The sequence below is a fragment of the Myxine glutinosa genome, chromosome 5 (assembly GCF_964187855.1).
Source record: "Myxine glutinosa chromosome 5, kmMyxGlut1.1, whole genome shotgun sequence".
Lineage (NCBI taxonomy): Eukaryota > Metazoa > Chordata > Myxini > Myxiniformes > Myxinidae > Myxine > Myxine glutinosa.
The window spans coordinates 178503921-178527151 of NC_136265.1; the positions used below are offsets into that span (position 1 = coordinate 178503921).

The 23231-nt window shown below is 44.6% G+C and overlaps 1 protein-coding gene across 1 annotated transcript in view; it reads right to left on the reverse strand.

Annotated features, from left to right (window-relative positions):
* The window catches only part of LOC137426660 (uncharacterized), a 48421-nt gene that overhangs the window by 21569 nt on the left and 3621 nt on the right, over positions 1–23231 (reverse strand). Inside the window, exons 4-9 of the mRNA XM_078777431.1 lie at positions 19452–19497; positions 19248–19309; positions 18889–19085; positions 4514–4697; positions 3834–3999; positions 2785–2909 (exon numbers count right to left, since the gene is read on the reverse strand). Of these exons, the coding sequence (XP_078633557.1) occupies positions 2785–2909; positions 3834–3999; positions 4514–4697; positions 18889–19085; positions 19248–19309; positions 19452–19497 (780 nt within the window). The remainder of the gene's footprint in view (positions 1–2784; positions 2910–3833; positions 4000–4513; positions 4698–18888; positions 19086–19247; positions 19310–19451; positions 19498–23231) is intronic.

The following is a 23231-nucleotide window of genomic DNA, read 5'->3' on the forward strand; positions in this document are numbered from 1 at the left end:
TAAGATGGTCCTGCTCTGTATGGACTGTGTGTGCTCTCCAGAGAACGTCCTGCTCTATATGGACTGTGTGTGCTCTTTGAGATGGTCCTGCTCTATACGGACTAAGTGTTCTCTATTAAGATGGTCCTGCTCTGTATGGACTGTGTGTGCTCTCTAGAGAAGGTCCTGCTCCATATGGACTGTGTGTGCTCCTGCTCTATATGGACTATGTGTTCTCTATTAAGATGGTCCTGCTCTGTATGGACTGTGTGTGCTCTCTAGAGAAGGTCCTGCTCTATATGGACTATGTGTGCACTTCGAGATGATCCTGCCCTACATGGACTATATGTGCACTTTGAGATGGTCCTGCTCTATATGGACTGTGTGTGCTCTCTAAAGAAGGTCCTGCTCTATATGGACTGTGTGTGCTCTCTAGAGAAGGTCCTGCTCTATATGGACTATGTGTGTGCTCTTTGAGATGGTCCTGCTCTATATGGACTGTGTGTTCTGTAGAGAAGGTCCTGCTCTATATGGACTGTGTGTGCTCCTGCTCTATGGAATATGTGTGCTCTTTGAGACGGTCCTGCTCTATATGGACTGTGTGCTCTCTAGAGAAGGCTCTGCTCTATATGGACTGTGTGTGCTCTTTAGAGAAGGTCCTGCTCTATATGGACTGTGTGTGCTCTCTAGAGAAGGTCCTGCTCGATATGGACTGTATGTGCTCTCTAGAGATGGTCCTGCTCTATATGGACGATGTGTTCTCTATGAAGATGGTCCTGCTCTACATGGACTATGTGCTCTCTATAAAGATGGTCCTGCTCTATATGGAATATGTGTTCTCTATAAAGATGGTCCTGCTCTATATGGACTGTGTGTGCTCTCTAGAGAACGTCCTGCTCTATATGGACTATGTGTGCTCTCTAGAGAAGGTCCTGCTCTATATGGACTATGTGTGTGCTCTTTGAGATGGTCCTGCTCTATATGAACTGTGTGTGCTCTCTAGAGAAGGTCCTGCTCTATATGGACTGTGTGTGCTCTCTGGAGAAGGTCCTGCTCTATATGGACTGTGTGTGCTCTCTAGAGATGGTCCTGCTCTATATGGACTGTGTTCTTTATAAAGATGGTCCTGCTCTATATGGACTGTGTGTGCTCTCTAGAGAAAGTCCTGCTCTATATGGACTGTGTGTGCTCCTGCTCTATGGAATATGTGTGCTCTTTGAGACGGTCCTGCTCTATATGGACTGTGTGCTCTCTAGAGAAGGCTCTGCTCTATATGGACTGTGTGTGCTCTTTAGAGAAGGTCCTGCTCTATATGGACTGTGTGTGCTCTCTAGAGAAGGTCCTGCTCGATATGGACTGTATGTGCTCTCTAGAGATGGTCCTGCTCTATATGGACGATGTGTTCTCTATGAAGATGGTCCTGCTCTACATGGACTATGTGCTCTCTATAAAGATGGTCCTGCTCTATATGGAATATGTGTTCTCTATAAAGATGGTCCTGCTCTATATGGACTGTGTGTGCTCTCTAGAGAACGTCCTGCTCTATATGGACTATGTGTGCTCTCTAGAGAAGGTCCTGCTCTATATGGACTATGTGTGTGCTCTTTGAGATGGTCCTGCTCTATATGAACTGTGTGTGCTCTCTAGAGAAGGTCCTGCTCTATATGGACTGTGTGTGCTCTCTGGAGAAGGTCCTGCTCTATATGGACTGTGTGTGCTCTCTAGAGATGGTCCTGCTCTATATGGACTGTGTTCTTTATAAAGATGGTCCTGCTCTATATGGACTGTGTGTGCTCTCTAGAGAAAGTCCTGCTCTATATGTACGATGTGTGTGCTCTTTGAGATGGTCCTGCTCGATATGGACTGTGTGTGCTCTCTAGAGATGGTCCTGCTCTATATGAATTGTGTGTTCTTTATAAAGATGGTCCTGCTCTATATGGACTATGTGTGTGCTCTTTGAGATGGTCGTGCTCTATATGGACTGTGTGTGTGCTCTTTGAGATGGTCCTGCTCTATATGGACTGTGTGTGCTCTCTAGAGAAGGTCCTGCTCTATATGGACTGTGTGTGCTCTCTAGAGAAGGTCGTGCTCTATATGGACTGTGTGTGCTCTCTGGAGATGGTCCTGCTCTATATGATCTATGTGTTCTTTATAAAGATGGTCCTGCTCTATATGGACTGTGTGTGCTCTCTAGAGAAAGTCCTGCTCTATATGTACTATGTGTGTGCTCTTTGAGATGGTCCTGCTCTATATGGACTTTGTGTGCTCTCTTTCGAAGGTCCTGCTCTATATGGACTGTGTGTGCTCTCTAGAGAAGCTTCTGCTCTATATGGACTGTGTGTGCTCTCTAGAGAAGGTCCTGCTCACTATGGACTGTGTGTGCTCTCTAGAGATGGTCCTGCTCTATATGGACTGTGTGTGCTCTCTAGAGAAGGTCCTGCTCTATATGGACTGTGTGACGTGTGTGCTCTCCAGAGATGGTCCTGCTCTATATGAACTATGTGTTCTTTATAAAGATGGTCCTGCTCTATATGGACTATGTGTGTGCTCTTTGAGATGGTCCTGCTCTATATGGACTGTGTACTCTCTAGAGATGGTCCTGCTCTGTATGGACTGTGTGTGGTTTCTAGAGATGGTCCTTCTCTATATAGACTAAGGGTTCTCATCAATGTAGGTATAATAAGTACACCAGATGGGCAATTTTAAGAGAATTGAGAGCAGAGGGAGTTTTTTCATTGTTAGTGGCCAGATTGTGGCCTAAGTGCAGAAATTTTTTACATCGATGAAACCCCAACAAAAACCCACCTCTGCTTCTTCCAATGCAGTCTGCAGCTCGGCTCGTTCACCCTCGAGTTGTTTGCGATTCCTTTCCAGTTCGTGTTGTAATTTCCCTCCATCAGCCAAGCGTTCGGTCAACTCCTGGATCTCGTCTGTAATAACAGATGAAGAGTTTGACTTGTCCGAATAAAGTCACATGATCTTGACCATGATCTAATGGGCCAGCAATAGTATGGAACTTAACTTCTATGGACATACAGACTTTAATGATCTTTGTCCCCTCTCCTGACTTACTATCTGAATCAGGTTACCAGTTAAACCATAACGAACTTTCACGAGGTCCAGAACATTTATTTCTGGTACAGGAAACATCCTGCAACCCGTCTCCAGAAAACAGACCTTTTTGGAACACTGGCCGCATTTTCCATCCAATCACCAAGTAACTTTGTTCAAACATTCTCCATAGGTAGGAATGAAAGTTACACGTCAATCGCTCAAGCGGATGCAGAGAAAACCAATTTAAAAACGAATAAAGGTCAAAAAGTGAGGACGGAAGTTAAAAAAAAGTGAGGGTCTCGGCAGATGGTCTCGGATGGTTGTGGTTGGCTGTTACTAGTTTAAATTGTGTGTTTGTGTTGGTTATAGCTTAATTAATTATATTATTTAATTTTCTGGCTGATGTTGAGTGGGAATTTGGAACCTTTGTTATTGTTAAGCTCCAAGCACAGCAATATCCCACAAAGTCAAATTGGAAATCAAACCTCATTTACAGAGTGTCACCTCGTCGATGGAACCCAGTAGTGTAGAGTAGTGCGATGGTAAATGGAGACGAGGTTTTATAACATCCCTGTGCTGTCCGTTTTATCCATATTGGCTATATTGTATAAGTTACATCTTCTCAGATTGTTCCATTACTTTTTGTAAAAATAAATAATTGCTTCTCCAAACTGCTTGGGCCTCCTGTGTTTATACAAAAGGTGCTCAGCTGTTCATGGGGCCAAACAATGCTTTTTCCTGTTATTTTGACATCGAATCAGACCATTCAGAACCATCATAGCAATTCTCCATTATTGTACCCTGAAGGTTCTTGTTTTCCCTCTTTATTGTTTCCAACTGATCAAGGGCTTCCTCATAAGCGTTCTTGAGTTTGAAGAGCTCGGTGCCCAGCTGCCTCAACTCCTTTTGGGAAGATTCCAGCTCGGCCTGGCTCTCTTCGTATTTCTGACGCCACTCCGCCAATGTCTGTAACATTCCACGATATCGTACCATCAACAAACGAGGCACGTCCACCACAGGCACTTCACCCGGCGTCCCTTCCTCAACATGCACTTCACCCGACGTCCCTTCCTCAACATGCACTTCACCCGGCATCCCTTCCTCAACATGCACTTCACCCGGCTTCCCTTCCTCAACATGCACTTCACCCGGCTTCCCTTCCTCAACATGCACTTCACCCGACGTCCCTTCCTCAACATGCACTTCACCCGGCGTCCCTTCCTCAACATGCACTTCACCCGGCGTCCCTTCCTCAACATGCACTTCACCCGACGTCCCTTCCTCAACATGCACTTCATCCGGCGTCCCTTCCTCAACATGCACTTCACCCGACGTCCCTTCCTCAACATGCACTTCACCTGACGTCCCTTCCTCAACATGCACTTCACCCGGCGTCCCTTCCTCAACATGCACTTCACCCGACGTCCCTTCCTCAACATGCACCACGGCCCTCATGTATGTTACTCCGCGTTTCCATTACCTTGTCGAAGGCTCTTTGCTTTTTGTCCAGAGCAGCAGCGGCAGCGTTTGAGCGCTCCAGGTCCAACGAGAGGTCCTCCAGCTCTCCTTGGAGCCTTTGCTTCGTTTTCTCAAGTGAAGAAGATCTCGCGTTTGCAGCTTCTGTCTGTTCCTCTGCCTCCTGCAGATGCTGGGTCAGTCGCTTCCTGACCAGCAGATGGTGCGATGTGATGGGTGAGAATGATCAAAATCATGCACGATGTTCACATGAACACAGTGAAATTCTTTCACAGAAAATAATTAATCATTTCCACTCTAATTTATGGGTTTTCTGTGATTAATGAAAACTCACAACATTTAAATTGAAGAAGTGAAGATCATATTTTGATTCAAACTTGGATGAGAATGTGATCTGAAACATTGAGGACAACGAAACGACCTGCTCTGTGGTAACTGCAGAACCAGTTCCATCAGGTGTACTTGGACATTCAACGCCCGTCACTCGTCTATGTGTCGCCAATTTGAGAGTTACCGTAGTGCATTCGTTTGCTCCACCTGGGAAGGTATTTGAATCATTATAGTAAACGTACTCCTTCGCTTGATGATACCAGAGGCCTGAGGCCTGGCACAGTCGTTTGGCCATTGTAAGCAATGCCCCTGTCAGGCACACTTCTTGCCCGTCTTATTTGAAGATTGACGGGGAAATAAAACCAGCAAGGAGCGTGGTCGCCAGGGACAACAAATTAGGCCTCAGACCAGTCAAACTAGGCCTCAGCTTCGTTACTCTTTCTTTCAAACGTCTTCGTCACAAATAATATTTCTTGGCCTTAGGATGGATGGAACATGCCCTGCTCTGATCGTATTACTTCGATCCATGGGAATGAAAATATGAAAAGGTTGTTTAATGTGTGCCATTCATAAACAAAACTGAAAAACACAACACAAAATGTTTTTCCGGAAGAAGAAAACTTTCAAGACACAAGTTTGAGAGGCAGAAGTTAAGGGACAACTTCCGCGGAGCAGCACACACCACCCAGGAGGACAGTGTGTAATGATCACGTGGCCAATTGCTAATGTCCTCAATAGGATTGCATAGGCCTAGTTATTTCACCTTGGCAACAACAACAACAACAACATGCCAAGGGCCTGTTTGTCCCAAGGCGGTGTTGTCATGTCTTTGGATATATCACGTGCACCATTGTCAAGTGTGTACCATTTGCTCACCTTAAAATGTCTTTTTTAAATAATCAAAGATGTTTCTTGAAGAACAACGATAGACACAAGAAGAGAAGAGAAAACATGGCGACAGTGATGGGAGTCACATGAACATCTGGGTTTCTGTACAACTGAACGATACAGGGAATGTGTAAGTGACATCGGGAAGAGATGAAAATAAACATTTCAAACAAGAAAGAGCAATCAGAGATTGCAAACCCTCGCCAGGATGTATTTTCAGTGGTTTTTAAGGCTTTTGTGTTAAAACAAATATGGCGGCCGAACAACGTGACCGATGACGTGATCATTATGTTTTTTTCGAAACTAATTTATTCCTACATTATGCTCAAGAAATGTCATCTTGATTGGATGAAGTTTTGTACTTGTCGTCGAATTATGACGTCATAATAGAGGCTGAAAAGGGGTGACAGGAGATGACATCATCATTAACATGTTTTATTCCCCATGGGAGTTCTTTACAATGAGCCATGTTTCAATTTTTTCTATTCAGCGCTTTCAGAGATATAGAGGTGCAAAGTTTTTCGGTTTTTCCAATATGGCGGCCGAACCACGTGACCAATGACGTCATAATTTTTTTATTTTTTCTCCACCAATTTATGCCGACATGACGCTCAAGAAATTTCATCTTGATAGGATAAATTTTTGTACTTGTCGAATTATGACGTCATAATGGAGGCACCTATGACATCATCATTAACATATTTTATTCCGCATGGAGAGTTCCTTACAATGAGCCATGTCTCAATTTTTTGTATTCATCACTTTCGGAGATATAGAGGTGCAAAGTTTTTCGGTTTTTCCAAGATGGCGGCCGAACCACGTGATATATGACGTCATAATTATCATGAAAAAATTCTGCAGGTGGAGTTGCACCTACGGTGAAAATTTCCTTTCAATCGGACCAACAGTTGCAGAGAAAATCATATTTATTCTGTGCGGACAAACAGACAAATTAATGGACTCAAATGCAATACCCTCTCCTCTGGCGAGGGCAAGAAGGGATCCAAACAGGTAAGGAGGATGAGGAAGAACATTAATGGAGAGAAGGAATATTTGTTACGAAAAGGAGAAGTGTGTGTGTGTGTGTGTGTGTGTGTGTGTGTGTGTGTGTGTGTCCATTATGGTTTATTCAAAAGCGTTCCTCCTGTCGAAGAATAATTTAAATGGTATCCTTGGGAAGCTAATGATCAATTTACTTGGAACAAAAATTTATGGTCGTTTAACCATAAAAATGACCGTTTTGAAAGCCCATTTTTCCAGGATGAAGAAGAAGAAGCAGGACCTGGAGCATTAATGTAGTGCTTCCAACATTATGGATAGCGGCTCCAACAGTATGGATAGCGGCTCCAACAGTATGGATAGCGGCTCCAACAGTATGGATAGCGGCTCCAACAGTATGGATAGCGGCTTCAACAATATGGATAGCGGCTCCAACATTATGGATAGCGGCTCCAACATTATGGATAGCGGCTCCAACAGTATGGATAGCGGCTTCAACATTATGGATAGCGGCTCCAACATTATGGATAGCAGCTCCAACAGTATGGATAGCGGCTCCAACAGTATGGATAGCGGCTCCAACAGTATGGATAGCGGCTCCAACAGTATGGATAGCGGCTCCAACAGTATGGATAGCAGCTCCAACATTATGGATAGCAGCTCCAACAGTATGGATAGCGGCTCCAACATTATGGATAGCGGCTCCAACATTATGGACAGCGGCTCCAACATTATGGATAGCAGCTCCAACTGTGGATAGCGTCTCTAACAGTATGGATAGCAGCTCCAACATTATGGATAGCAGCTCCACCATTATGGACAGCGGCTCCAACAGTATGGATAGCAGCTCCACCATTATGGATAGTGGCTCCAACGGTATGGATAGCGGCTCCAACAGTATGGATAGCAGCTCCAACAGTATGGATAGCGGTTCCAACAGTATGGATAGCATCTCCAACATTATGGATAGCGGCTCCAACAGTATGGATAGCGGATCCAACAGTATGGATAGCGGATCCAACATTATGGATAGTGGCTCCAACATTATGGATAGCGGGTCCAACATTATGGATAGCAGATCCAACATTATGGATAGCGGCTCCAACAGTATGGATAGCGGCTCCAACATTATGGATAGCGGCTCCAACAGTATGGATAGCGGCTCCAACATTATGGATAGCGGCTCCAACAGTATGGATAGCGGTTCCAACATTATGGATAGCGGTTCCAACATTATGGATAGCGGCTCCAACAGTATGGATAGCGGCTCCAACAGTATGGATAGCGGCTCCAACAGTATGGATAGCGGCTCCAACAGTATGGATAGCGGCTCCAACAGTATGGATAGCGGCTCCAACAGTATGGATAGCGGCTCCAACAGTATGGATAGCAGCTCCAACATTATGGATAGCAGCTCCAACAGTATGGATAGCGGCTCCAACAGTATGGATAGCGGCTCCAACAGTATGGATAGCGGCTCCAACAGTATGTATAGCGGCTCCAACAGAATGGATAGCGGCTCCAACAGTATGGATAGTGGCTCCAACAGTATGGATAGCGGCTCCAACAGTATGGATAGCGGCTCCAACAGTATGGATAGCGGCTCCAACAGTATGGATAGCGGCTCCAACAGTATGGATAGCGGCTCCAACAGTATGTATAGCGGCTCCAACAGTATGGATAGCGGCTCCAACTGTATGGATAGCAGCTCCAACAGTATGGATAGCAGCTCCAACAGTATGGATAGCGGCTCCAACAGTATGGATAGCGGCTCCAACAGTATGGATAGCGGCTCCAACAGTATGGATAGCGGCTCCAACAGTATGGATTGCGGCTCCAACAGTATGGATTGCGGCTCCAACAGAACAACAGCAGGAACACCTTTGAGTAAAGTGTGACGAACATGGAAGGAGCACACTAAATTATACATGGTATAGTAATACTTTGTTGTTCACATAGTCGAGGCTCTAGTACACTGAACGGATCAGGACGTAACAGGACAAAAGGAATAGCAGGGAGAAGGGGAAACACCAACAGCACAGTCGAAGGACAAGCAAGGTAGAGGAAGGCAGCCAAACAATGAGGGGGGAAGAATGGGGGCAGGAGAGGATGTATGGGATGGACAAGATGGATACAGAAGGAATCTCTCAGGAGGGAAAACTGGAAATTTGCAAGGAGGATGGATTTGGGTGGGATTTTAGACTGTGGATGACCTGATCCACCTTTTTAATGCAGTGTGGTGATGTTGGTGGATTTCCAAGCAGATGGAAGATGACCTAGTGCAAATGACAAGGTGAAAAGGGCAGAGACAGGATGTGCAAGAGCAGAAGAGCAGGTTTGTAGGACACGTGAGCTGATTCCATCTGGTCCAGTGACAGAGAGAGAGAGTTGAGGGTTAAAAGAACATTCTCCACCTCAGTCAGGTGTGAAAGCCACAGAGCCCAGAAGCAGTGGGATACCACAAGGAAGCATGAGGAGGCACCGAAAGTGAGGGGTTGGGGACAAGAGATTTTAAGGAAATAATAATAATAATAATAATGCATTTATTTTATATAGCGCTTTTCAGGAAGCCCAAAGACGCTTTGACAGAGTGCAAAACATAACGCATAGCAAAACATAAAGACAATTGCAAAAAAAGAAGAATCAATAGGGAAATATTCAAAGCACAAAGGAGGGAGAAGGAGAGGAGATAGTCAGGGGTTAGATGCTGTGGGTTAAATGTTGAATGCAGTGTTGAACAGGTGGGTCTTGAGTGATGTTTTGAATGTGGTGAGTGAGGAGGAGTCTCTGATGGTGTGAGGTAGCGAGTTCCAGAGGGTGGGAGCAGCGATGGAGAAGGCCCTGTCCCCCCAGGATCTAAATTTGGTCCGGATGGGGGGGGTCAGGAGGTTGGTACCAGCAGAGCGGAGGTTGCGGGTGGGAGTGTGTCTGGAGAGGAGGTCAGCCAGGTAGGATGGGGCCAGGTTATGGAGGGCTTTGTAGGTCAAGAGGAGGATTTTGTACTGGATTCTCTGGGAGATGGGGAGCCAGTGAAGCTTGTAAAGGACGGGGGTGATGTGGTCACGGGTCCGGGAATGGGTGAGTAGACGGGCAGCGGAGTTCTGAATGTATTGGAGTTTATTGGTGATTGTTGAGGGTGAACCATAAAGGAGGCTATTGCAGTAGTCCAGACGGGAAGTGATGAAGGCGTGGATGAGGGTTTCTGCAGCCACAGAGGAGAGGGATGGACGGAGACGGGCGATGTTTTTCAGGTGGAAGAAGGCTGTCTTTGTGATCTGTTTAGTGTATTTGTCGAAGGAGAGGGTTTGGTCAAAGATGATGCCAAGATTCCGGATGTGAGGGGAGGTGGACACTGGGAAACCGTCGATGTTGAGGGCAAAGTTATGGGTGGACTTGGTGAGCGTTTTTGGGCCAATGATGATTATTTCAGATTTATCACAGTTAAGTTTGAGGAAGTTGATTTGAAGCCAGGATTTTATTTCAGTGATGCAGTTTGTCAGGATAGAGTGGGTGGCGGTGGAGATGGACTTGGTGGAGATGAAAAGCTGGATGTCATCGGCGAAGCAGTGGAATTGGAGACCATGACGGCGGATTAAGTGACCGAGGGGGGACAGGTAAAGGATAAAGAGGAGGGGGCCAAGAACTGAACCTTGGGTACGGTCAAGAAACACAGAATTGAAGCATTCGGCTATCTCACGAGCAGAGTCGGCTGTGGTGCCATTTGGAGAGGGAAGGGATGGAAGTGGAGCATACTCTAGAGACAGACTTAACAAGGTGTCACCAGGTGTTTGAAGAAGAGGACAAGTTTGAAAATTAAATCTTGAGGTTGGACCGATGTTGTTTTCTGGCTTTCCTGAGTGTAGACACACACTTGTTGTGGGCTTTGTGGAATGATCTGAAGTTGCCTTCAGTTGGATTTGCCTTCCAGGAAGAGAATGCAAGTTGTTTTTAGACAACGGCCTCATCACAGGATTCTGCGTACATGGAGACGAGAGGATAAGTATGATGACTGCAGACGAGATGGTATAAGTCTGTCTAAGGGAAAGCAAGCTTGTGTGGAAGAATTCCCAGTCAGTACTAATATCAGGAGAGATGGGAATGAAGGACCAGTCTTGATACGATAGGGCACCTTGCAATCCCTGCCAGTCAGCTGGAGTGAACTGCCGGACTCTACAATGTTGAGGAAGACCTCTTCCTTTGCCCAGATAGATATTGACTTTCAAACGCACATCATCATATTAACCTATTGTAACAGAAAAGCAACAGGAGAGATTCGTCGGAAAATTCTTCCTTCTAAAATTTTGAAGGGAGGTCATGCAATTGGGAGGGAGAAATCTGGATTGGAAAGTTCACTGATTGGGTGAGGCCCATGGGGTCACATAAGCCATAGCTGGTTGAAGAGGTACCAACACCCAGCCAGTTGGCATGATAGTTGAGATCACTGCATATGATGAAGAGAAAGTTGGGATGGGTGGTTATAAGAGGGTCCATGTTGGCAGAGAGGGAGATGTAAATGGAGTCAACCCTGTTAGGAAGACGGTACAACACACAGACAAACAGGAGGTGGTTGTGGAAGGGGAAAGTGCAGCCAAAGGTACTCCTTGGGGTTAGGAGGGGAAGAGTAGTAATTGGACAGGGGGAAGTGGAGGTCTTGACATAAACTGCAACTACGTCACTATAACGGGGTTCAGACCTCTCAAACTGGAAAACATAATACCCAGGGAGAGACAACTGAGGATTTGGGGACATCCTGTGTGAGGAAGGATTCTGTTTCTATACAGAATCGAGGCTCGTGAAAGAGCTAACATTTATCAAACAAACAAATCAAACAAACAAGCAAACAAAGTATATAAAAAGGGGAGCGGTAGACAAGATGGGGAGAGAAGGGGAAGCACACAAACACAACATTTGAGAGCAGGGACACCAGCAGATGTGTGGGAGGGAGAGGCCTTGGGGGATGCAGGATAGGTATAAAACGCAAGGACACCAAGGACCTCCAGGAAAGAAGTTGGTATTTCAAAAAAGTGGATTTGGGGTGAAATTAGCAGGGGTAGAAAAGACAAAGGTTTTGGATGGGGGAAGATAAGAGATGGTGGTGAACAGCTGTTGTAAAGACCTGGAGGGAGGAGTGGGATTGAAGAGAGTGAGGGAGTTTGTTCAAGAGGCGGGAGAAAAGAGGAATGAAGGAGTGAAGGTGAGCAGAGAGTCTTGATTTTGGCAGTTTAACCATAAGAGGGTTGCAGGCAGATCTTGTGCGACCTGTAGGAATATTTGGGGGACAGAGCCCAGAGAGAGCTGGGGGAGCAAGGCCGGAGAGGAGTCGGTAGAAGACGGAAAGACCACAAACCTGCCTGTGGTGAGTAAGTGAAAGGCCCTCGGAGATAGTGTCATCGCGGGAGATTCCAATTATTCTGAACGCTTTGGTTTCAACAGCGTGAAGACGAGCTAGGTGTGAGGCAGGAGCACCAGCCCAGAGGGGTGAGCAGTACTCCATTGAGCTGCGGATGAAAGCCTTGTATGTGGTGAGGAGCTCAGGTGTGCCAAGGAACGACTTCGCACGATGGAGGATGCCCAGTCGGCGACTGGCTTTGGAGGCCAGCTTGGAAATGTGGTTTTCCCAGGAAAGATCATGGCAGATAGTGAGACCCAAAAGCTTGAGTGACAGAACTTCTTGGAAAGGATTATTCAGAAAGTAGATGGGACGGTTGTCCAGTCGGTCTTTACGGAGAGACATCGTAAGAGTGTGAGATTTGTCAGGATTGAAAGACATGTTCCACTTGTTTGCGCAGTCTGTGATTTTGTCCAGGTCTGCAGAGAGTGAGGAGGCTGCAGACTGCCGATCTGAGGGAAGAGGCATGGAGCGGCAGAGAGTGGAGTCATCAGCAAAGAGATAGAGAGGATTTTCAAGAGAGTCAGAGAGATCATTGATGAAGACCAGAAAAAAACACAGGGCCCAGAACACTGCCTTGGGGAACTCCAGCCTGAACAGGAAGAGGAGATGAGAGAAACCCATTCAGGGCCACACGTTGACTACGACTAGAGAGGAAGTCCGCCAGCCATGCGTGGAGATTTCCATGGATACCAAAGGAGGAGAGTTTGGTGAGCAGAGCAGGGTGCCAGACCGTATCGAAGGCACGTGATATGTCGAGGGAGACAGCTCTAATTTCCTGTTTGGCATTGAGGACCTCCATCCATTGTTGAGACAGCAGAAGCAGCATGTCCAGAGTAGAGTGACCTGGTCTGAAACCAAATTGATGATCAGAGATCAAGCCATTGGAGAAGAGGAAAGATTTCATATCCGAAGCAATGATGGATTCCATGACTTTGCTGATAATTGGGAGAAGGCTGATTGGTCTGTAGTTGCTAGGATCTGTTTTTGCACCTTTTTTGTGTAAAGCGGTGATGTTGGCTGATTTCCAAGCAGATGGCAGTTGACCTTGAGCAAAAGAGAGGGTGAAGAGAACAGAGAGAGGGAGTGAAAGAGCGGAAGAACAGGATTTTAGGACCCGTGGGCTGATGCCGTCAGGTCCAGTTGCAGAATCAGAGTCGAGAGTTGACAGAAACTTTTCCACCTTGTCAGGAGGAAAGGACACGGAGTCCAGGAGCAGCTGGGTACGACTGGGTATGGTGGGCACAGAGAGGGATGCGTTTGGGACACAAGATTTAGAGGCAAACACAGAGTTGAGGCATTCAGCTTTTTCACGTGCGGAGTCAGCTGTGTAGCCATTTGAGGTAAGGGAGGGGATGGAGGGGGAACAAACACCAGAAACAGATTTGACCAGATGCCACCAGGATTTGGAAGAGGGAGACAGATAAGAGTGTTCGGTCTTGAGAACGGAGAGATATTGTTTCCTGGCTCTCCTGAGCGTGGACTCACTTGTTTCGAGCTTTGTGAAAGGAAATGAGATTTCCTTCTGTTGGATTTGCTTTCCAGGAGACGAAGGCAAGTTGTTTCTGGGCAACAGCCTCACCACAAGATTCCGTGTACCATGGACGGGAGGAAGGGTATGACAACTGAAGACGAGATGGGATAAATCTGTGCATGAGAGAGAGCAATTTGCTTTGGAAGAATTCCCAGGATGAGTTGATGTCAGAGGTGGTAGAGATGGGAGACCAGTCCAGATGATTGATGGCTGCTTGAAGACCATGCCAGTTGGCCTGAGTGAAATGCCAGACTCGACGACGCTGAGCAGGCTCCCTGAGAATGGTCAGAGAGATGTCCACTTTAACAAGCACATGATCAGATGAGCCGATTGGAGCAGAAGAAGAGCAGCAGACATTTTCAGGGAAGTTAGTCATAACCAAGTCCAGAAGAGAAGATGCTCCGTTGACTGAGATCCGGGTTGGGAAATTGACAGATTGTGTCAGTCCCAGTGAGTCACAGAAGTCCTTTGCTGAGGAGCCATAGCTGGTGAGAGAGGTACCCACACCCAGCCAACTGGCATGGTGACAATTGAAATCACCACATATGAGGAAGAGAGAGTTGGGATGAGTAGATAGAAGTTCGTCCATATTATCAGACAGCGAGATGTAGATGGAGTCATCACTGTTTGGTGGACGGTACAACACACATATGAACAAGAGGTGGGAGCGAAGGGGAAGCCGTAGCCAGAGGTATTCCTGGGGGTGAGGTGGAGAGAGTGCAGTGTAGGGCGAGTGAGGAAGAGAGTTTTTCATAAAGATAGCAACCCCACCTCCAGGACGAGGCTCAGGTCTATCATACCGGAGGAGGGAGTAACCCGGGAGAGATACTAAGGAATCAGAGACATCATGAAGGTGGAAAGTTCTGTTAAGCAGATCACGTCTGGTTTGTCAGAAGCAACCTGTATGGAGAGATCAGTTAAGTTTGAACGAAGGCCCCGGATGTTTGAGGTCCATACCGTTAATGAAGAGGAAGGGGGAGCATCAGATACAGAACAGGGGGGAGGAGGGGTAGGGCAAGATGTGGAAGAGGTGGAAGAGGTAGGGAGAGCTGTTGAAGGTGTGTCAGAGATTTCAGAATAGCTCGGAGAAAGGGAAGGATGGGGCGGACAAAAGATTTGATGGTGATTGGGTGAGGCACAATGAGGTGTTATTTGAGGAGGAGGAAGAGCGAGGCAGAAGGTTGGGGGAGATGGAGGTGAGAGTTGGAAGGGGGAAGAAGCGGGGAGGACGCTTTGAGGAGGAGGGGTGAGAGGGGGGATTGGAGAAGAAATGAGGGTGGGGACATTTGAATGGGAGGGGCGAGGGCGGAGTTTAGGAGGGAAGGGACAAGGGGAGGGATTTGAAAGGGATGGGATATGGGGGAGATTTGGAGGGGAGGGGTGAGGGGGGATTCTAGGAGGGGAGGGGTGAGGGGGAGTCTTGGAGGGGAGGGGTGTGGGGGGAGTTTAGGAGGGAAGGGGCAAGGGGGGAGATTTGAAAGGGATGGGTGATGGGGAGGATTTGGAGGGGAGGGGCAAGGGGGAAGATTTGAAAGGGATGGGTGATGGGGAAGATTTGGAGGGGAGGGGTGATGGGGAAGATTTGGAGGGGAGGGGTGATGGGGAAGATTTGGAGGGGAGGGGTGAGATTGGATTTTAGAAAGTGTACGATTAATGGGAAACGAACATTTATTGCAAAATGAGTTTCATGTGACCTTCGAGTCAAAAATAGGTTTAAGGATGCTGGAGGGAGGATGGAGTGCAGGAGAGTTTAGGAAATGTATGAAAGAGGCACTGTAAGAGATGGAATTTTTTTTTGGGATGAATAGATTTGGTGAGCAAGTCGAAAGCAACCTTTTAAAGAAGAAGAAGAGAAAGGTGTTATAATATACGACAGAATACAGAACTTGAGGGGAAAATATAAACATTTTAAAGTTTAACAGTGAAAACTATCTGGGGAAATGGGGGAGAAACACGTGGTCGAAGAACGAACGAACGAATAAGAACGAATAAACGAATAAGAACAACGAATAAGAACAGAGAAGGAAATGTTTGTTTGTTTTGTTTTTTTGAGTTGAGATTTTAAACAAGGAAGTAGGCTATGGGGTGAAAAGACTGGGAAAAACAGAGAATGAACGTTATTGGAGCACAAACAACGGACCGCTGAGAGAAAAACAAAGCCTCAAGGTTGGACACGGTTCAAGGCCTCAAAAGACACGACACGAATTAACACGATTTTCTCTACAGGTATGAAAGATTTACACCGAGAATCTTCCTTGGGATACACTATACGTACACACACCATAAAATAAATACAGTTTTAACGAAAATACAAATGGGAACAATTACTTAACTTCGATTTCGATGGAGAGCGTGGACAGCTGCGAATAAACGAAACCTCGCCGGCAAGACCAGAAGCGAAATTCTGTTAGTCAGAATCTCAGGTTTACCAGTGACAGCTTGGATTGAGAGATTTGTCAAATTGGAGTGAAGACCTAGGGTGTTAGAGGTCCATAGAATTAGGGATGGGAGATGGGGTGCTGTTGGCAGGGAATGAGAAGGAGGGGAGGAGCGTGGAGGAGGTGGGGGGGTGGGGGGGGGATTTGGAATTGGATGTTGGGTAAGCATGAAGGGGGCGGGTTGCTGGGGAAACCAAGAGGGGGCGGGACACTGGGGAAACAGAGAGGGGGCGGGACACTGGGGAATCAGAGAGGGGGCGGGACACTGGGGAAACAGAGAGTGGCGGGACACTGGGGAAACAGAGAGTGGCGGGACACTGGGGAAACAGAGAGGGGGTGGGACACTAGGGAAACAGAGAGGGGGCGGGACACTGGGGAAACTGTGAGGAGTGGGATGCTGGGGAAACAGAGAGTGGCGGGACACTGGGGAAACAGAGAGGGGGCGAGACACTGGGGAAACAGAGAGGGGCAGGACACTGGGGAAACAGAGAGGGGGCGGGACACTGGGGAAACAGAGAGGGGGCGGGACACTGGGGAAACAGAGAGGGGGCGGGACACTGGGGAAACAGAGAGGGGGCGGGACACTGGGGAAACAGAGAGGGGGCGGGACACTGGGGAAACAGAGAGGGGGCGGGACACTGGGGAAACAGAGAGGGGGCGGGACACTGGGGAAACTGTGAGGAGTGGGATGCTGGGGATGCAGAAAGGGGGAGGGCAAGGTGCGGCTGGGGAGTAAAGGAAGCAAAGAAGCTGTGGGATGTGAAGGCAGCATGGAGGGGGCATGGTGTGAAGGAAGCATGGAGGGGGCAGGGTGTGAAGGAAGCATGAAAGGGGCAGGGTGTGAAGGAAGCATGGAGGGGGCAGGGTGTGAAGGAAGCATGGAGGGGGAAGAGTGTGAAGGAAGCATGGAGGGGCAGGGTGTGAAGGAAGCATGGAGGGGGCAGGGTGTGAAGGAAGCATGGGGGGGCAGGGTGTGAAGGAAGCATGGGGGGCAGGGTGTGAAGGAAGCATGGGGGGGCAGGGTGTGAAGGAAGCATGGGGGGCAGGGTGTGAAGGAAGCATGGGGGCAGGGTGTGAAGGAAGCATGGGGGGGCAGGGTGTGAAGGAAGCATGGGGGGCAGGGTGTGAAGGAAGCATGGGGGGCAGGGTGTGAAGGAAGCATGGGGGGCAGGGTGTGAAGGAAGCATGAGGGGGCAGGGTGTGAAGGAAGCATGGGGGGCAGGGTGTGAAGGAAGCATGGAGGGGGCGGGGTGTGAAGGAAGCATGGAGGGGCAGGGTGTGAAGGAAGCATGAGGGGGCAGGGTGTGAAGGAAGCATGGGGGGGCAGGGTGTGAAGGAAGCATGGGGGGGGCAGGGTGTGAAGGAAGCATGGAGGGGCAGGGTGTGAAGGAAGCATGGAGGGGACAGGATGTGAAGGAAGCATGGAGGGGACAGGATGTGAAGGAAGCATGGGGGGCAGGGTGTGAAGGAAGCATGGAGGGGCAGGGTGTGAAGGAAGCATGGAGGGGGCAGGGTGTGAAGGAAGCATGGAGGGGCAGAGTGTGAAGGAAGCATGGTGGGGGTAGGATGTTAAGGAAGCATGGAGGGGGCAGGGTGTGAAGGAAGCATGGAGGGGGCAGGGTGTGAAGGAAGCATGGAGGGGGCAGGGTGTGAAAGAAGCATGGAGGGGGCAGGGTGTGAAGGAAGCATGGAGGGGGTGGGGTGTGAAGGAAGCATGGAGGGGCAGGGTGTGAAGGAAGCATGGAGCGGTCAGGGTGTGATGGAAGCATGGAGGGGGTTGGGTGTGAAGGAAGCATGGAGGGGACGGGGTGTGAAGGAAGCATGGAGGGGCGGGGTGTGAAGGAAGCATGGAGGGGACGGGGTGTGAAGGAAGCATGGAGGGACAAGGTGTGGATTGACACATAATCAGGGGATGCCGAGCAGGGTGTGGGGTGCTCGAGCGGGTGTAGTGGAATCCGAGTGTGAAGATGATGTGGGGGGTTTGCCACTGCAGTCCCACACCCAGTACAAAAATGTTTGGATTTGAGGATTCCAAGGGCAGAGAGATGGACAGACATCAGGATTGGGATGGCAATGACCATTATGGACGAAGAAAGAAAGCGGTTAAAATATTATGGAGAGAGAAGGAAGGAAGAGACAAGGAAAGAACATTTTTGTCTATTTTCTATTTTTTATTAAACAGAATGTATACGGAAGGAATTAAAGCGATGTTGGTGAATAATGGGACAGAATGGATGGAGGGAGACGTGGCAAGTGGGTGTGGGAAACAATGGAACAAAACCAAACAGATAGGCCCGAAACTATCCGAGCCTGAGACGCAGCATCGAAATAAATAGAATGAGCACGAAAAAGTACACAGGAGTGAGCACTCGATACGACGAGGAACCGACACAAGCAGAGAGGATAAAATCTACGCTTTTTGGGAGCACATCACTCGTATAGGATCAAGAGAAATGACCACGACCAGGTAACCGGAAATGGGAAATGAACCGGGGTTTCACACATTCAAAATCAGATGTGGATGAAAGGACATGGTAAGTCATTTTTTGGATGATTTTGGATGAGGCCCTTGCTTTTGGAAGAGAGTCAACGGCATGGATTGAAGGGCAGGTCTCTGTGTACAACTCACCGATGGTTTCGACATAAGCTCTCGTCGACACAGGTGAACAACTGAATGAAGACTCGAAAATAAACACTTTGAAATTGCTGTTCAACATCACACACACTTTGCTCAACCGTGGGGGAACGAGACAGACACGAGACAGAAGGACACTTGTCTGGGACAGTAAGAGGCCGCTTACTTGGCTTCCTCAAGCTCCTCCGTCCGGCCCACGGCGTCCGTCTCGTACTTGCTCCTCCAACTCGCAATGTCTGCATTTGCACGAGACAAGGCCCTCTGCACCTCTGCTCGAGCCTCCTGTTCTTCCTCGAGCTGCTCACGCAGCAGGTCCGTGTCGCGGCAGGTAGACTGGACCGCATGCGCCAGAGACAGACGCGTCTGCAAGAAGGTACAACTTGGTACTTGTTGAGGAGGTCACCATGGAGACGTTCACGTAACAGATATTGAGAGAAGGAATTAAGGTGTTTCCTGTTATTGTTCATTTCTAGATAAATTACATGAAGTACCGAGAAGTGCTACATGTTACTAATGGTTCATGACTTTGATATGTTTGTTGTAAGTGTCGTCATGTACAGTGTGCACTGTAACTGGTACAGTGCACACTGTACACGATGAATCTCAAGATCTCGAGATAAACATATGAAGAACCTTTTAAATATATGACACAAATATAAGTTTTACTCTTCATTTTAATTTAGCATTCTGTAATTCTGTAAATAATATTCACTTTATTTGCTCCCTTACACCTTCTCTCATCTATTACCACTTCAATTGTTGTAGCCCAGTCAATCTAGCAGGAAAAAAAGGTGAACCTCGAACTAATTGCACTATAATTTATTTTTCTGTGTTACATTGATGATTACCTGATGAACATTTAATAATTTATTTTTCTGTGTTGCATTGATGATTACCTGATGTACATTTAATAATTTATTTTTCTGTGTTACATTGATGAATACCTGATGAACATTTAATAATTTATTTTTCTGTGTTACATTGATGATTACCTGATGTACATTTAATAATTTATTTTTCTGTGTTACATTGATGAATACCTGATGAACATTTAATAATTTATTTTTCTGTGTTACATTGATGATTACCTGATGTACATTTAATAATTTATTTTTCTGTGTTACATTGATGATTACCTGATGAACATTTAATAATTTATTTTTCTGTGTTACATTGATGAATACCTGATGAACATTTAATAATTTATTTTTCTGTGTTACATTGATGATTACCTGATGAACATTTAATAATTTATTTTTCTGTGTTACATTGATGATTACCTGATGAACATTTAATAATTTATTTTTCTGTGTTACATTGATGATTACCTGATGAACATTTAATAATTTATTTTTCTGTGTTACATTGATGATTACCTGATGAACATTTAATAATTTATTTTTCTGTGTTACATTGATGAATACCTGATGAACATTTAATAATTTATTTTTCTGTGTTACATTGATGAATACCTGATGTACATTTAATAATTTATTTTTCTGTGTTACATTGATGATTACCTGATGAACATTTAATAATTTATTTTTCTGTGTTACATTGATGAATACCTGATGAACATTTAATAATTTATTTTTCTGTGTTACATTGATGAATACCTGATGAACATTTAATAATTTATTTTTCTGTGTTACATTGATGATTACCTGATGAACATTTAATAATTTATTTTTCTGTGTTACATTGATGATTACCTGATGAACATTTAATAATTTATTTTTCTGTGTTACATTGATGATTACCTGATGAACATTTAATAATTTATTTTTCTGTGTTACATTGATGATTACCTGATGAACATTTAATAATTTATTTTTCTGTGTTACATTGATGAATACCTGATGAACATTTAATAATTTATTTATCTGTGTTACATTGATGAATACCTGATGTACATTTAATAATTTATTTTTCTGTGTTACATTGATGATTACCTGATGAACATTTAATAATTTATTTTTCTGTGTTACATTGATGAATACCTGATGAACATTTAATAATTTATTTTTCTGTGTTACATTGATGATTACCTGATGAACATTTAATAATTTATTTATCTGTGTTACATTGATGAATACCTGATGTACATTTAATAATTTATTTTTCTGTGTTACATTGATGATTACCTGATGAACATTTAATAATTTATTTTTCTGTGTTACATTGATGATTACCTGATGAACATTTAATAATTTATTTATCTGTGTTACATTGATGAATACCTGATGTACATTTAATAATTTATTTTTCTGTGTTACATTGATGAATACCTGATGAACATTTAATAATTTATTTTTCTGTGTTACATTGATGAATACCTGATGAACATTTAATAATTTATTTTTCTGTGTTACATTGATGATTACCTGATGAACATTTAATAATTTATTTATCTGTGTTACATTGATGAATACCTGATGAACATTTAATAATTTATTTTTCTGTATTACATTGATGAATACCTGATGTACATTTAATAATTTATTTTTCTGTGTTACATTGATGAATACCTGATGAACATTTAATAATTTATTTTTCTGTGTTACATTGATGAATACCTGATGAACATTTAATAATTTATTTTTCTGTGTTACATTGATGAATACCTGATGAACATTTAATAATTTATTTATCTGTGTTACATTGATGAATACCTGATGTACATTTAATAATTTATTTTTCTGTGTTACATTGATGATTACCTGATGAACATTTAATAATTTATTTTTCTGTGTTGCATTGATGATTACCTGATGAACATTTAATAATTTATTTTTCTGTGTTACATTGATGAATACCTGATGTACATTTAATAATTTATTTTTCTGTGTTACATTGATGAATACCTGATGAACATTTAATAATTTATTTTTCTGTGTTACATTGATGAATACCTGATGAACATTTAATAATTTATTTATCTGTGTTACATTGATGAATACCTGATGTACATTTAATAATTTATTTTTCTGTGTTACATTGATGATTACCTGATGAACATTTAATAATTTATTTTTCTGTGTTGCATTGATGATTACCTGATGAACATTTAATAATTTATTTTTCTGTGTTACATTGATGATTACCTGATGAACATTTAATAATTTATTTTTCTGTGTTGCATTGATGATTACCTGATGAACATTTAATAATTTATTTTTCTGTGTTACATTGATGATTACCTGATGAACATTTAATAATTTATTTTTCTGTGTTACATTGATGAATACCTGATGAACATTTAATAATTTATTTTTCTGTGTTACATTGATGAATACCTGATGAACATTTAATAATTTATTTTTCTGTGTTACATTGATGAATACCTGATGAACATTTAATAATTTATATCCAAAATGGACACAGAATAATCCCATCTAAATATACACCGAACCCGTCTATGACCCATCCACTGATTCTCAGTGTGAGAACTTTAACCAGTTATGTTGACACAATATGATGGTGCAATTTGTCCGATATGTGATACCTCCTTGAATGTAACTGATAAACATACTGGGTATGTGAGGTAATATGTTCATGCTACACACTATCTATGCATGTGATGTACCGGTACACTAGATATAGTAAGTTAATTAATTATGAACTTTACATGCATGATGCCATTTATTTAGAACATACATTAATATTAAAAGCGAACAATATATAATTTAGTTTAACAAAAACAGCAATCCAAAACTACAGACATTTTCACTCAATGTACGAGATTTTCACTCCATGCATGACATTTTCACTCCATGTACGACATTTTCCCTCCATGTACGACATTTTCACCCCATGTACGACATTTTCACCCCCCATGTACGACATTTTCACCCCATGTACGACATTTTCACTCCATGTACGACATTTTCCCTCCATGTACGACATTTTCACTCCATGTATGACATTTTCACTCCATGTATGACATTTTCACTCATGTATGACATTTTCCCTCCATGTATGACATTTTCACTCCATGTACGACATTTTCACTCCATGTACGACATTTTCCCTCCATGTATGACATTTTCACTCCATGTACGACATTCCATCCATGTATGACATTTTCACTCCATGTACGACATTTTCACCCCATGCATGACATTTTCCGGCCATGCATGACATTGTCATTCCATGTATGCCCTCCAACAAAGTTGACCATCTCATCAACAAATTTGACTTAGAGACCGGTAGTACCTCCTGGTCGACGAAGATGTGTTATATCCTTCATAGATGGATCTGCTCCATATCCATCAAAATCAAAGAGGGGATTTGTACTTTCTTGTGGAGAGAGAGAGAGAGAAAGAGACAGAGAGAGAGAAAGAGAGAAAGAGAGAAAGAGAGAGAAGAGAGAAAGAGAGAGAGAGAGAAAGAGAGAAAGAGAGAGAGAGAGAGAAAGAGAGAAAGGAGAGGAAAGAGAGAGAGAAGAGAAAGAGAGAAAGAGAGAGAGAGAGAAAGAGAGAAAGAGAGAAAGAGAGAAAGAGAGAAAGA